General features: G+C 39.3%; 1 protein-coding gene across 5 annotated transcripts in view; it reads left to right on the top strand.

Moving 5' to 3' along the window:
* The window catches only part of cdh23 (cadherin-related 23), a 166861-nt gene that overhangs the window by 147238 nt on the left and 6120 nt on the right, over positions 1 to 13503 (top strand). For all 5 annotated transcript variants that reach the window (XM_086092439.1, XM_086092438.1, XM_086092441.1 and 2 more), the window contains exons 37-58: positions 448 to 669; positions 753 to 872; positions 1027 to 1207; positions 1305 to 1438; positions 3228 to 3437; positions 3509 to 3616; positions 3774 to 3876; positions 4966 to 5091; positions 5181 to 5384; positions 5460 to 5918; positions 6019 to 6135; positions 6219 to 6443; positions 7188 to 7357; positions 7490 to 7627; positions 7740 to 7859; positions 8155 to 8332; positions 9571 to 9782; positions 11179 to 11373; positions 11444 to 11557; positions 11679 to 11808; positions 11893 to 12156; positions 12240 to 12401. In XM_086092439.1, coding sequence (XP_085948565.1) covers positions 448 to 669; positions 753 to 872; positions 1027 to 1207; positions 1305 to 1438; positions 3228 to 3437; positions 3509 to 3616; positions 3774 to 3876; positions 4966 to 5091; positions 5181 to 5384; positions 5460 to 5918; positions 6019 to 6135; positions 6219 to 6443; positions 7188 to 7357; positions 7490 to 7627; positions 7740 to 7859; positions 8155 to 8332; positions 9571 to 9782; positions 11179 to 11373; positions 11444 to 11557; positions 11679 to 11808; positions 11893 to 12156; positions 12240 to 12401 — 3892 coding nt within the window. The remainder of the gene's footprint in view (positions 1 to 447; positions 670 to 752; positions 873 to 1026; positions 1208 to 1304; positions 1439 to 3227; positions 3438 to 3508; positions 3617 to 3773; positions 3877 to 4965; positions 5092 to 5180; positions 5385 to 5459; positions 5919 to 6018; positions 6136 to 6218; positions 6444 to 7187; positions 7358 to 7489; positions 7628 to 7739; positions 7860 to 8154; positions 8333 to 9570; positions 9783 to 11178; positions 11374 to 11443; positions 11558 to 11678; positions 11809 to 11892; positions 12157 to 12239; positions 12402 to 13503) is intronic.

The raw sequence follows: 13503 nt of genomic DNA, 5'->3' as shown, positions 1-13503 counted from the left end.
CCATATATGGATCTTTCTGACTCTCCTTGGCATACCAGTGTCTTTCAGTGGAATGTTTTCTACTTTCTGGGCTAACTGTTTGTGTAGAAGAATGTTGTTTACAGTCATTCTTCCCAAATAATATTTGAACAGTAAACATAATGTTTACTATGATATGCATAGTTTAAAAAAAAAAACGTTCACTGAAATTCTTAATTGCTTCTTCCCATTAAAAAATAATCAAAAACAATCAATTAAAAAGACTGAAAAGGACACAAAAGCACATTTGCGTGTGTGTTTTTATTGTTTAAAATTTGTGTTTCATATTTGCATTCTTATATGATAAATCACTATCAATCAATAATTTAAATCAAAAAATATACATAGGTCCCAGTTAGCCAATTAACATTAATTTCTACATGATTAATAATAAATCCGCACATCTGTCTCTTTTTTTCTCTCTCACAGACCTCCACCACCATTAACGTCCGAATTGTGGATGAAAATGACAACGCTCCCGAATTTCCAGAAGAGGAGTATGTCACCGTGCTGAGCGAGGGCCCCGACACGGTGGGTGCAACCATCGCTACAGTAACAGCCATTGACCCGGATGAGGATCTGAATGGCACTTTGCGATATGCCATCACTCATGGCAACCTGGTCCAAACGTTTCATATCAACAGCATTACGGTGAGCTTATACAATGATAATTAGAATGTCAACTTTGAGTTTATAAAAAAAATAAACTCCATGTACTGATTATGTGTGTTTAGGGGAGGATCACAGCTGTGAAGGAGCTTGACTTTGAGATCAGTAATGGACACTATGCTCTGGTGGTCACAGCGACAGATCAAAGTCCAAATCCTGCTCATCGTTTGACATCTAGCACAACAGTAATGATACATCTTCTCTGACTAAACTGAACTTTATTATCTTTGTAAAAACTTTTTTCCCTGCTCTTGCATTGTATCACATTGATGAGAGTTAATGATGTAACCTACCGTCTTAAAGAAATGTGATCATTTGAAATTCTTATTTCTACTGTAGGTGCTGGTGAACGTCCTAGACGTGAATGACATGACACCCACTTTCCCCAGAGCCTTTGAGAGCCCCTTTGAGGTGACTGAGGGCCAGCCAGGGCCTCGGGTCTGGACACTCAGAGCCAGTGATGAAGACTCAGGGCTGAATGGCAAAGTGGAGTACAGCATCACTGGTGGAGATAATCAAAGTTGGTGTTGATGTGCTCTCTTTGTTTATGAAAGTTACCACAAAGTTACTCCGTTATTTATTAGCATGCTGAGCAACCTTCTGTCTTGCTTTACAAGACGAGTTCATGGTTTCTCCCGTGGAGGGGGAACTTCGAGTGAGGAAGGATGTTGAGTTGGATAGAGAGACCACTGCTTTTTACAACATCACGGTCACAGCCCGAGACCTGGGTACGCCATCGCGCAACAGCTCGGTGGGTGCATAATGACACAAGTATTCTGTCACATTCCTATCACAGTGTTCTTCATACTGTAAAAAAAGAAAAAATCAGTTGTTTTTACGGGGGGCTGTGGTTGCCAGAGAAATTCTTAAAAAAAATACATTGCAAATGTAAACAACTTTACTTTACTAATTTTACAGAACAAAATACTGTAGTATAAAAGCAGCGTGTTCTTGGTAAATGGTACTTCGTTTGTAAGGCCCTCAAAGTGCTTTGCATTTTGGCTACTCATTCACTTACCAATTACACAGCATCAGGAGCAACTGGAGTTTCATTATCTTGCACATGGATCTTCAACACAGTCACACTGCACTGGGATCGAACCAACAACCTCAGGGTTGCAAGATGACCATTCTATCACTGAGCCACACCACTCTGTTCTTGTTAAGTTATCACTAAAGAACTGTTGAATCTACAAGTTTAAAAGCGTACTGTTTTAGTATATATAATATACAAGTTGTTCTGTAAAGTTGTTTATTTGCAGTATTTTTTTTACAGAATTATTCTGGTAACCACAGCTGATATTTTTAATAGTTTCATACTGTTCAGAGTTTTACAACATATTACTGTAACTTACACAATGCTTCATTGTTTTTGTTTTATAAAAAAAAAATTATGTCACAATTTTACAGAAATTCACTGTTAATTCTAGTGTTCTGTTTTGTTTTCGACATGATAAAGCTGCCCTGGCATTGGTTCAGAGCATTCAAGGGCCAATTGGCTATCTTGGCTCGGCATGCCGTGAACACGTCACACATCAGTGAATGTCGTGCACAAGCAAGACACAAGATGTCCTATATATACAGTCCTATCCCATATTAGCGTCAGAAATAATGGTATCGGCATGTTACTTGTTAGTACTTGCCGATGCTGATACCACTGTTTAAATGCAGTATCGGGGCCTCCCGATACCAGTATTGAAACAACACTAGTTAATTCTACAAACATTTTTTACAGTGCACCAACAGTGGCGGTCAACATCTGATACTTGTCTATTTAGAATCGTTTTTGAAACTAGAAATAATCATCATCGAACCGTCACTATTATATAATTTGTATTAACACTTTTGGCAATGTTTGACGTTACATTTTTAAATATCATATAAGTGCAATGACAAAAAAAGGCTTTTGAATTTACTTAATTTGAAGATGCACATGATTAAAATCTGGCAATCTTGCATCATTTTTGAGAAGGGGAAGTTTACCATCATGTCACCGTGCAACCAGTGTTCAAATTACGCAACTCCAACGACCATTATGAGTACAAAAATAAAAGGTGCTGTGAAATATATGCAATACATGTTTTGACATTTAAAAAAAAATGTTTTCAGCACACAAGATTGTTTCCCTCAATGGTTATAGTGAGAAGAAGAAGAAAACATTTCATGTTACATGCTGTTGTTTCAAAACTAGCTAGTGTTGGTGCGACTTTTTTTTACGGTCAAACCAACGCATTCCCGAAGAGATTACTTCTTACTTAATGTACTTACCTTACTTCTGTATGGCTTTTTTGTTGTTGTGTCACCATCTGCAATGTGTGAAAAAAGTAACCAGCCTATTTTGACAAAGGAAGCAGTAGAAAGTTCCGATATATATTTTCAAATGTAGCAGAAAGTCATCAGAAAAATAAATACTAAGTACAGATACCTAAAAAAAAAAATTTTTTTTTTTTTTTTACTTTCCACCATCATTGCATGACAGCGTTGTTTGTATTTTACTATCTTCTAAGTCCGAGGTTCTTCTGTACTTGTTTTTTCCTCAGGTTGTAGTGGGAGTCCACGTCCGAGACATCAACGACAACAACCCCGTCCTCCTAAACCTGCCTTACAACACCAGTGTGAGCGAGGGTGCCTCTATACATACATCTGTGGCCCGGGTCCGAGCCCGAGATGCTGATAGCGGACGCAATGCATTGCTCTCCTACAACATCACTGCTGGCAACCGGGACGGAGCTTTCTACATCAATGACACAGTGAGTCAATCTGATTGATTATTATATTATATTATGTATATTATATGTATATTCATGTCTGTATCTCCAAGTCAGGTGTGGTGCAGGTGAACAGACCACTAGACAGAGAGCGAGTGGCCGAGTACAGACTCACCATCACTGTCAAAGATAACCCTGAGAACCCACGTATCGCTCGCAGGGTAATCCTGAGTTGATATGCACGCATTTTAGGTCGTACGTTTACACAGTGATGTAACATTTATCAAAAATCCAGCACTGAATCTCTTCATTCATATAGCAACAATTCACTGATTCCTGAATTGTTTTCGCTCTTTTTCTTCTGTTGCACGCCACCAGGATTCAGACCTCCTGGTTATAACCATATTGGATGAGAACGACAACAGACCTGTGTTTACCAGAAACAGTTACAGGGCTGAGATTACAGAGAACTCTGTAGCAGGTAGCACCTGTGTGCATGCATGTGTGAACTTTGTAAGTGCTTCTGGCTAAAAAAAAAACTTGTGTTTAACAAGTCTGCACCACTTCCTGTTTTTATACTTTACTTTTATGATGAACATGTGAAGTTGTGAAAAAGAGACAAGCCTAAAATCCTAATTCACTAATCGTGCCTTCGTCAGCGAATGGATTTCAGATGGATTCATCACTTAAAGGGGACGATCCAACCGGGATGGCCCATTTTTTATTCATAAACACTCTTTATGTATTTTATAAATGGTAAAATTATAAAGCAGCAACCGGACTCCATACATATTCTCTTCTAAGATGTGTCAACTGGTGTTCCCACATGCTTTAAGTCTGTAGCTGCCATAGAGAGTGGTAAATAGTTACCATGTACAGGGGTGTCCAAACCTTTTCGTTTGAGGGCCACATACAGAAAATCAAAAGGATGCCAGGGCCATGGAATGTTATGAAGACAAATATTTGATTAGTTCTAAAAAATTGTACTTTACCTACTTATTTTATTTGTGTTTTTGCATATCTAGAAAAATGCTACAGTATATAGAACACATTTATTTGTAATAGTGGCTCCTATTTTTTTCCAACACCTTCCTTTCTTACTTTGACCAACTCCAAACATTTATTTATTTATTTATTTATTTATTTATTTATTTATTTATTTTTAGTATATGTCGCGGGCCACTGAAAAATGGATGGCAAATAGCCCCCGGGCCGTAGTTTGGACACCAACAAAACGAATGACGTCACACCACCTGACCCGAGTCCAATATAAATAGATATTGTGATGTTTGGATATCGTTACATCCCTATTCATGCACAGCACTATTGTGACTAACAAGTAAACGACATTACTTCACCTCAGACTTTGAATTTGATTACTTAGATCCTTGAAAAGTTAACATTAAAGTTTGATTATGAGTAGAAGCAACATTTATTTTCTGACTATTATCATACTATCACTGCGCTAAGATGACATTTTCTGCCCTTTGAAATCAAAATTGTACACAATGAATGGCAACTTGCAAACTCCATGAAAAAGTCCAAACCTTGCTGTCTGTCTCTCTTTCAGGCAGCAATGTAACCGTGTTGAATGGGCCCATTCTGGCTCTAGATAAAGACATTGGACCCAATGCTGTTGTGAAGTATCGCCTGTTAGGAGCGAGGGTGGACCTTTTCACTGTGGATGCTAACAGTGGTAAGTATGAGCAACGCATAACAGAAAATAGTTACAGTCGATGATGCCTCTGCACATGTTTTACTTTCTGTTATGGTCTCTTCTTGTAGGAGTCATTCGTGTGCTACCAGGAGCCAAGTTGGACCGCGAAGCGTTTCAGGAGCCTCGGATCGAGTTGGTCCTAGTTGGGGCGGACATAGGAGGATTAAACAGCAGTGTTCCTCTCACAGTGACAATCCTGGACCAGAATGACAACCCACCTGTTTTCAGCCCTTCCAGTTTCAGTGTGCGACTCCCCGAGAATAGCCCCACTGGTGTGTGCATATTAGCGTGCCAATGAATAGGAAGAGGGGGAATGATATTGTTTAAGCTTGACATGTTTCCTGCAGGTGTGGTGGTGACCCAGCTGTCCGCCATCGATGCTGACTCCGGTTCCAACGGCTGGCTCATGTACCGCTTGGTAAGCGGCGCTCAGGATCGCTTTGTGGTTGACGCTCTCTCCGGCGCCGTTCTAGTCGGCAACACCACCCTGGACAGGGAGGAGCGTGGGTCCTACCGCCTGGTCGTCATGGCAACCGACCGTGGCACACCACCCATGTCTGGCACCGCCACTCTAATGGTCATCCTGGATGATGTCAATGATTCGCGACCGCGTTTTATAGAGCCTCTAACTATGATTAATGTCAACGAGTCCACGCCGCCTGGGGTGGTGGTCGCCACGTTGACGGCTGTGGACCCCGACCTGCATCCCCGACTGGAGTATTATATCATCTCAGTGGAAGCCAAGGATGATGGGAACAACCCTGTAGATGGCCTGCAGGAGTCCTTTGGCATTGATTTGCACACTGGTCAGTCTGGTCAATATCATTGTTCTGGAAATAATTAGGTCTGCCTTGAATATGGAAATGCAATTTTTCTAACAAATGAAACGTTTTGCTGAAATGTTAGGTGCAGTGTTTGTACGCAATCCACTCAACAGAGAACAAGTAGCTACTTTTGAGATTATTGTGTCTGTCCATGACAACGCCAGTGAGGTTATTGACAAGTCTGGCAGCGTCCCAAACGGTAAAGCCAATTTCTATTTACTTCCAAGATGATATTTCAAACATTAATAGTAAATAATGTCATGTTCATTTTCATCATCTCAGCAAGACTAACCATCAACGTTTTGGACGTAAATGACAACGCTCCTCGTTTCCGCCCCTTCGGAGTAACCAATTTCACAGAGAAGATTTTGGAGGGAGCGCAGCCAGGCACAACGCTGCTCTCTGTGTCAGCCGTGGACCCGGATAAAGGCCCCAATGGACAGGTCATCTATCAGCTGCTCAACTTACCACGAGGAGGATATGTCAGATTGGAGGACACCTCCACTGGTATTACAACCACCACACTGAAACAGACATTTATACACTGAACATCATGTGGTATAAAACAAAGCGATTTTATTATACAATACTGGCTGTTTATCTCAGTTAGTATTGTTCAATTAGACCAGGAATGGTTAACTGAAACCATGGAGAGGACCACAATTCTATATCAATGCTACTGAGGGGGCAATATAGGCATGCATGCTTTCTTAACACTGCCATTGATGGCTATAGATGTCCAAAATTCATTCGTTTTATTTTTTTCCACTTTTGTTAACAAGGGTATGAAAACCTTTTTTTTTTTATTGTACATTTAGAACAGATATAACATTTATGATTAATCGCGAGTTAACTATTGAAGTCATGCGATTAATTACAATTAAAAAATGTAATCGTCTGACGCCCCTAATTAAAAAAATATATATAATGGTTTTTTTTATATAATTAATCACATGACTTCACTAGTTAACTCCCGATTAATCACAAATTGTATATCTGTTCTAAATGTACATTAAAAAAAAAATCTAGATTTTCATACTCTTATTAACAAAAGTGGGGGGGGGGATGAAACTAATAGAAATAGTCCAAATGAATTTTTTACGCCTATAGCTGTCAATGGCAGTGATTGAGTTAATATACTTAAATGCTCAAATACAAAAAAATTCCAATCCACGACTATAAAGGCTTTGAAACAAAGAAAAATAAATATATAAATAATCAGTAACTGCCAGTTTCTCACCAACTTCTCAGGTAAGATTGTGGCCAACCAGACGGTGGATTTTGAACAAGTGCAATGGCTTAATTTCACGATTTGGGCAAGGGACCATGGGAGTCCTCCTCGGATTGCTGAGTTACCCGTTTATCTACGCATAGTGGATGTGAATGACAACAACCCAGTTTTTCTACAACCTTCATATCAGGTACAACATGCAAATATTAAGGCTACAGCATGGCAGTAAATGAAAACAATAGATATAGAACGGCTACGGTGTGCTAATGGATGTAATGCTACTGACGATTCATTTCTGATGTCTATTTATTTTTGTCGATAGGAGCCTGTTTTTGAAAACGTGAACCTTGGCACAACCATAGTTCGTGTCAGCGCGACAGATGCAGACTCAGGTCTCTTTGCTGTTGTTGAGTACAGCTTAGTTGACGGGGAGGGCAAGTTCGGCATCAGACCAACAACTGTGAGTTTACTATAACTTCATCTACTACCACACCATTACTTAGATATGTTCCATCCTGATGCTTGTTGTGAAACAGAAACTACTCCCAGTCATCCTCCCACATATGTTTTAGGGAGAAATCTACATCCTCTCTCCCTTGGATAGAGAGACAAAAGACCACTACACTCTAACCGCTGTTGCACGAGACAACCCTGGCGGCAGCTCTAACAACAGGCGAGAGAACTCTGTCCAGGTATATACCAAAGTATTAATAGAGCAGGCGGAATAAACGGTAAAACCATAAAGCTAAATGTCAATGCTGTTGGAAAGCTTGTTTTTGTTCCTTTTAAATGATGCCTCAAACTTATGCTGCCATTACTCTTGATTGTTATTTGGTGTTCTTTAAAGGGGAAGTCAAGACAAGACAGGGTTTTTTAACAGTCATTCATTGGCACAAGCATTGATTCAATTTCAACCCAGAAGTAGTCCATGTGTGTCAAGAGTGTTCTGTACGGGAATAAAACAATCTGCTTATTGTTGATCGATAGGTCCTCGTGACAATTCTTGATGTCAACGATTATCAGCCACGGTTCTCTGAGCGAGTATTCACCACCAGTGTGTTTGAGAACGAGCCCAGTGGAACATCAGTGATCACAGTGAAAGCGTCCGACCTGGATGAAGGCGAGAATGGGGCGTTACTCTACAACCTGCTGGGAGCCCATTCAGGTCTGAATTCACTGTCAGAATTGAATGAAGTCTTTTGTCTTTCTTTTGGTTATTTTGCTGCTGGACCTCCAACCACCATTCACAATCTCCATATTTTCAACCTCAGTAGGATTAGAACTCCAACCATCTGGTTTGCATCTGTGACTAAGCTACAACCACCACCAGCACCATCCACCCAAATACAGTATACATACATGTGTTGTGTTTTACAACAATAACATTATTTAAAATATCCTATGTAACTGCGGATGAAATAGCAAAGCTTGTGGTAGAAATGCACTTGTTCGGTGTGCCAGGGCTACAATAAAGACAAAAATGACGGGAATCCCTCCTTTTCACTTGAATGGACCCGGTGAGGTGTGAACTTTCTCGTACAGTTTTAACCACATGTTTTGCTATTTTATCTACGGATATAAATTGTTTAAGTATTGTTGTAAAACACAATATATATGTACTGTATATACTGTATTTTATTGTCTTGGTGGCGTTCAGCTATGTCTCGCTTGCTTAAACTTGCTGATTTTTTTTTTTTCTGTGTGAAAGATTCTGTGCATTTTGATTGGCTATCATTTGAGATATTGCTTCATCGTCCAACTGCGATTCATGTTTTGAATTGCTGCAAAATCAGTGGCCGAGATCACTTGCGAAATCTGGCAAAACCTTACACACTGTGAGTGTTTAGTGGAGTTCCCCTCACTCAGTTCAGCTGATCCTGCACCGATCCTGACACAGGTGATTGGTTGAGTGCAACGTCGCCTCCAAAAAAAAAGAGCCAATTCAAACACGAACATCCATAAACACACAATGACATTGCAGAAATGGCAGTAGAGTAGGAATCAATAACGTTCCTCCAACATACAATCCAAGTCAAACAAACAAACAAACAAACAAACAAACAAAATATATATAAATAATGTTTTTATAATTATTATTATTGCTATTATGATAATACTCGTAAAAAAAATTACCTATTATACAAAAAAATTAAATCATCCACAGTAATATGAGAAGTGTTCATGTAGAATCTAATATCTAATTTTACTTACAGTACACATACTCTGTAAGTGTTATTATTGGATAGCAAGTTTTTTTTAACCTTTTCCGGAGCTGGAGAAGCTATACCCATTATTTTTGGGGTGCGTAAAAAGATGGAAGAAAGTGAAAATGATATTTAAAAAAGCAGTTTGAAAAATCAAATGAAATAATTCCCTTCACCCAAATTGCTTCTCTCTTTACAGACGCCTTCTCTCTGGATCCAAACACAGGACTTGTGCGGTCTCGCCGTCTGCTCCAGTCGTCTGAGAGCTTCAACCTGACTGTGGTGGCCACAGACCAGGGGCGTCCCCCCCTGTGGTCAACCGCAGACCTCATCATCACAGTCATAGACGTCAATGACAACCGGCCTGTATTTGTTAGACCAGCCAACGGAACCATCATCCATATCTCAGAGGTAGCGTCATGTCAATTATGCATGAAATTGTTCATCTTCTTTTTATATTAGACTGCTCTCAACTGTAGCAGTTGGTCTTGTATTATGTTTTCCTTTGATACACAAAAACGCTCATCAGGTGTTTTCATAGCCAAATTGCATCACAACAAGCACACGGAGCTTTACTACCTGTTTTGTTGCCCAGTTGGCCAAGCTGTGAGTGGAATTCAAATGCGTGTTAGTGTTAGGGAACTGAAACATCATAATTAGCATTCAACCTTTCTGAATGCATTGCTAATGCATAATAGATATTGCTTTGCTCCACAATGAATCATGTGACAAATAATAATAATGCTAATAATGCAGCACATTACAGAGACTTTTGCTTTCAGCAATTACGGACAATATCACATCCAACATTACTGCAAATGTATCATTAATAATACTCCTAATAGAGTTTATGGATTTTAAATATGTGTTGCTCTTTAATCACACTTCCACATACTATACATATCAGCAGCAGTTATGTTTGTCAGTGTTTACAGCTCGTTTCTGAATGGACGAGGTTACAGCTCCCTGATTATGCATGGTTCGTATGACATCATTGTATTATCACTTAAATAATAAGCCGTTGAATATTCACTAGTGCTGTCAAAGTTAAAGCGTTAACTGATTAATTAATCACCAAAAAATATTGCATTAATCATGAATTAACGCAGATTAATCGCATTATTCAATTTTGACCATAGATTATTCTTTAGCGTGACAGTGTATGGCTACGTTTAAGGTAGCACAGGTTGTGTTTGAGCAATAAACATAATTACATGCATTAAAATAAAGCATTTAATAAATCACATTAAGAATATTTGTTCATGTCAAAATATTGGGGTTATTTTTTTTCCATTTTAAATTATGCAAGTAATTAACTGATTAGAAAAAGAATCACACTGCGTGTGCAGTGGATCCAAAAATGTTGAAGTCGTCTTCATAACATGAAATGTCAAAATAATTAACACATAACCGGTGCTCTTCAAATTTGGCGGAATTTTTTTGGGATAAAAAAGCCTTTTTTGTTAAGCGATTAATCGTGATTAATCAAAATTCTAAAATGTGATTAATCTGATTTTTTTTTATATTATTATCGTTTGACAGCTCTAATATTCCCACAATGTTTGACATCTAGACTAGTCCTTGTGGCCTATTTGTACTGCATATTTATGGATAGGTCTGATGCCACTGAACATTTTAAGTGGTCAAAAGTTTTTTTTTAAAAACGAATCATAAAAGACTTGGTTATCACACTTACAAAGAGTGTCCGAATTTTGGACAAAATAGATGATATGGGGTAAAAGTGTTCTAACTCCCCAAAGGCTAATTCTATATTCATAATTTTGTTTTTTGGGGGGCATCCACATAGGAGCAGCCTCCGGGCCTGCCTGTCTATGAAGTCTATGCAACGGACTCGGACGAGGGTGTGAACGGCGAGGTGCGCTATCGCTTCCTGCAGACTGGAGCGGGCAACAGAGACTGGGAGAATTTCCACATTGATGCCATATCTGGAGTCATTACAACTACAGTCAAACTGGACAGAGAGAAACAGTCTCTCCACAGTGTGAGTTAACATTAGCCACTTAACTTAAGGTGAAGGTTTTCTAACTGAGTGGCATTGCTTCTTCGTACAGCTCATCGTTGTGGCTCATGATATGGGCCAGCCAGTGCCTTATGAAACCACACAGCCTCTGCAGGTAGCGTTGTTGGATATTGATGACAATGAGCCAGTCTTTCTCAAACCACCAGTGAGTATGAGGCAATAGTGACCACAATGCTGGTGTTTCCCTAAGACGGAATGACCCTTATCTGAATGCAGTTTTACGCACAGCTGAGCATTGCTCTGTGTTTTTGTGTCGTGAACCTCAGCGTGGCAGCTTGCCTTACCAGAAGTTGTCCGTGCCCGAGCACTCCCCTCCTGGGACCGTGGTGGGGAATGTGACCAGAGCTGTGGATGCTGATGAAGGCTCCAATGCAGTTGTTTACTACTTTATCGCAGGTGATCCAGCCCCTTTCTTTCTCCGCTGCCTGACGCTAAATGACGCACAAATCACAATGCATTTCTTTTCATATTCAACTAAAGGCGGAAACAGCGATGGAAATTTTGGCTTGGGTCTAGATGGAGAGCTAAAGTTGTACAGGGAACTGGATCGGGAGGAGAATCCCGTCTATTCCATCATCATCAAGGCCTCCAGTAATAAGAGCTGGAGTCCTTCCAGGGGTCAAAGGGCTTCACGGGCCAAAGCCTTGGACCCTGCCCGAGACCCCAGCCTGCTGGAGGTGCGGATTGAACTGGAAGACATCAATGACCAGAAACCGCGATTTTCCAAGGCGGAGTACACTGCAGGTGATCGTCATTCTTTTATTCCTACACCTTGTGGTCTATGTTCAAATTCTCAAAATATGTTCTTATTATTTCTTGGTTTGCAGGTGTGGCTGCTAATGCCAAAGTGGGCTCAGAGCTTATTAAAGTGGTGGCAATAGATAATGACATCGGCAACAACAGCTTGGTGCAGTATCACATTGTTACCATCCGGTACTTCCCGTCTCACACCAACAGCAGTGAGGATGTTGGGAGCATTTTCATTATTGGTTAGTCTAGCTTTGTCTCAGATGGGTACAATTATTTGTCTTTGATATATCTTTTTACTAGGGATGTTCAATACTGCTTTTTTTTCACACCGATACCACTATGAGAACTCTACTCAATACCAAGCACCTAAACCACTAGTGCTTTTGATACATGCAATTTCCCAAAAAGCAATAACAGATAATATTAAGGAAAAACCTATATACTGTATCCAAATATAGAAATTTTCCTTAAAATTATATTAAAGTAACTGATTTGCTACTAAAAATGTATAAATACGTTACATTTTTAATATTACCATGCTCCCAAAGACGTATTTAGGCATTGATGCAGCCTCTAAACTGAAGAAAATGCTTGAAGCAATGGTAGTTATTACAAAAACGGCCAGCAGGTGGCAGCAGAGTATAAGAGATCAACCAAGGCCATGTTGCAACAACCTCTATTCCCCACTGTTTTAAACATATTTGTGAATAATGATGAAACTTAGCTATATTCTAATACTAATTGCTGCAAAACGGAACCAGATAGAAATATACTTTTTTTCATGGTGAAAGAAGAGACTCTAATCTTTCTTTGGGTAGGTTCCATGTTTTTATAGCAATATAACACAATATTCTGTGGGCCTTGCAAAATTTGTCAAAATCCAGTAAAACAGCCAGGAGCGAAGGGGGTTGCTTCAGTGAAAATGGCTGGGAGTGAATGAGTTAATGTCAATTTTCTATTTTTTTAATTTCTATATTCTAGTTCCTGATTGTAAAACAGCCACTGTTGCGAGACCAATACCTTGAAATAAGGCCAGGTATCAGCCCGATATCGATATATAGTATGTGCACGCCCATCCCTACTTTTTACACAGTAATGTAACATGAACAATACACTCATCGGCCACAGAATGATGTACTCAAGTACAATCTAATCCAATGAGCTCTAAAAAATAAATAAATAAATGGCTGTGTCCAGAAATATTCCTAAATGTTCCTTTAAAAATGTATAAATATACTCAGTTTTGATTGACAGTACTATATTCTGTTAAAATGTTCAGTTATGGTTTGTCTATGGAAAAAAATAGATGAAAAGATCAAAATAGATTAGAAAAATAGAAAA

Source organism: Leptonotus elevatus, chromosome 13 (genome assembly GCF_054856555.1).
Source record: "Leptonotus elevatus isolate MCC_2025b chromosome 13, RoL_Lele_1.0, whole genome shotgun sequence".
Classification (NCBI taxonomy): Eukaryota; Metazoa; Chordata; class Actinopteri; order Syngnathiformes; family Syngnathidae; genus Leptonotus; species Leptonotus elevatus.
Note: the sequence above shows the minus strand (reverse complement) of the source record. Positions and strands in the feature narration are given on the sequence as shown.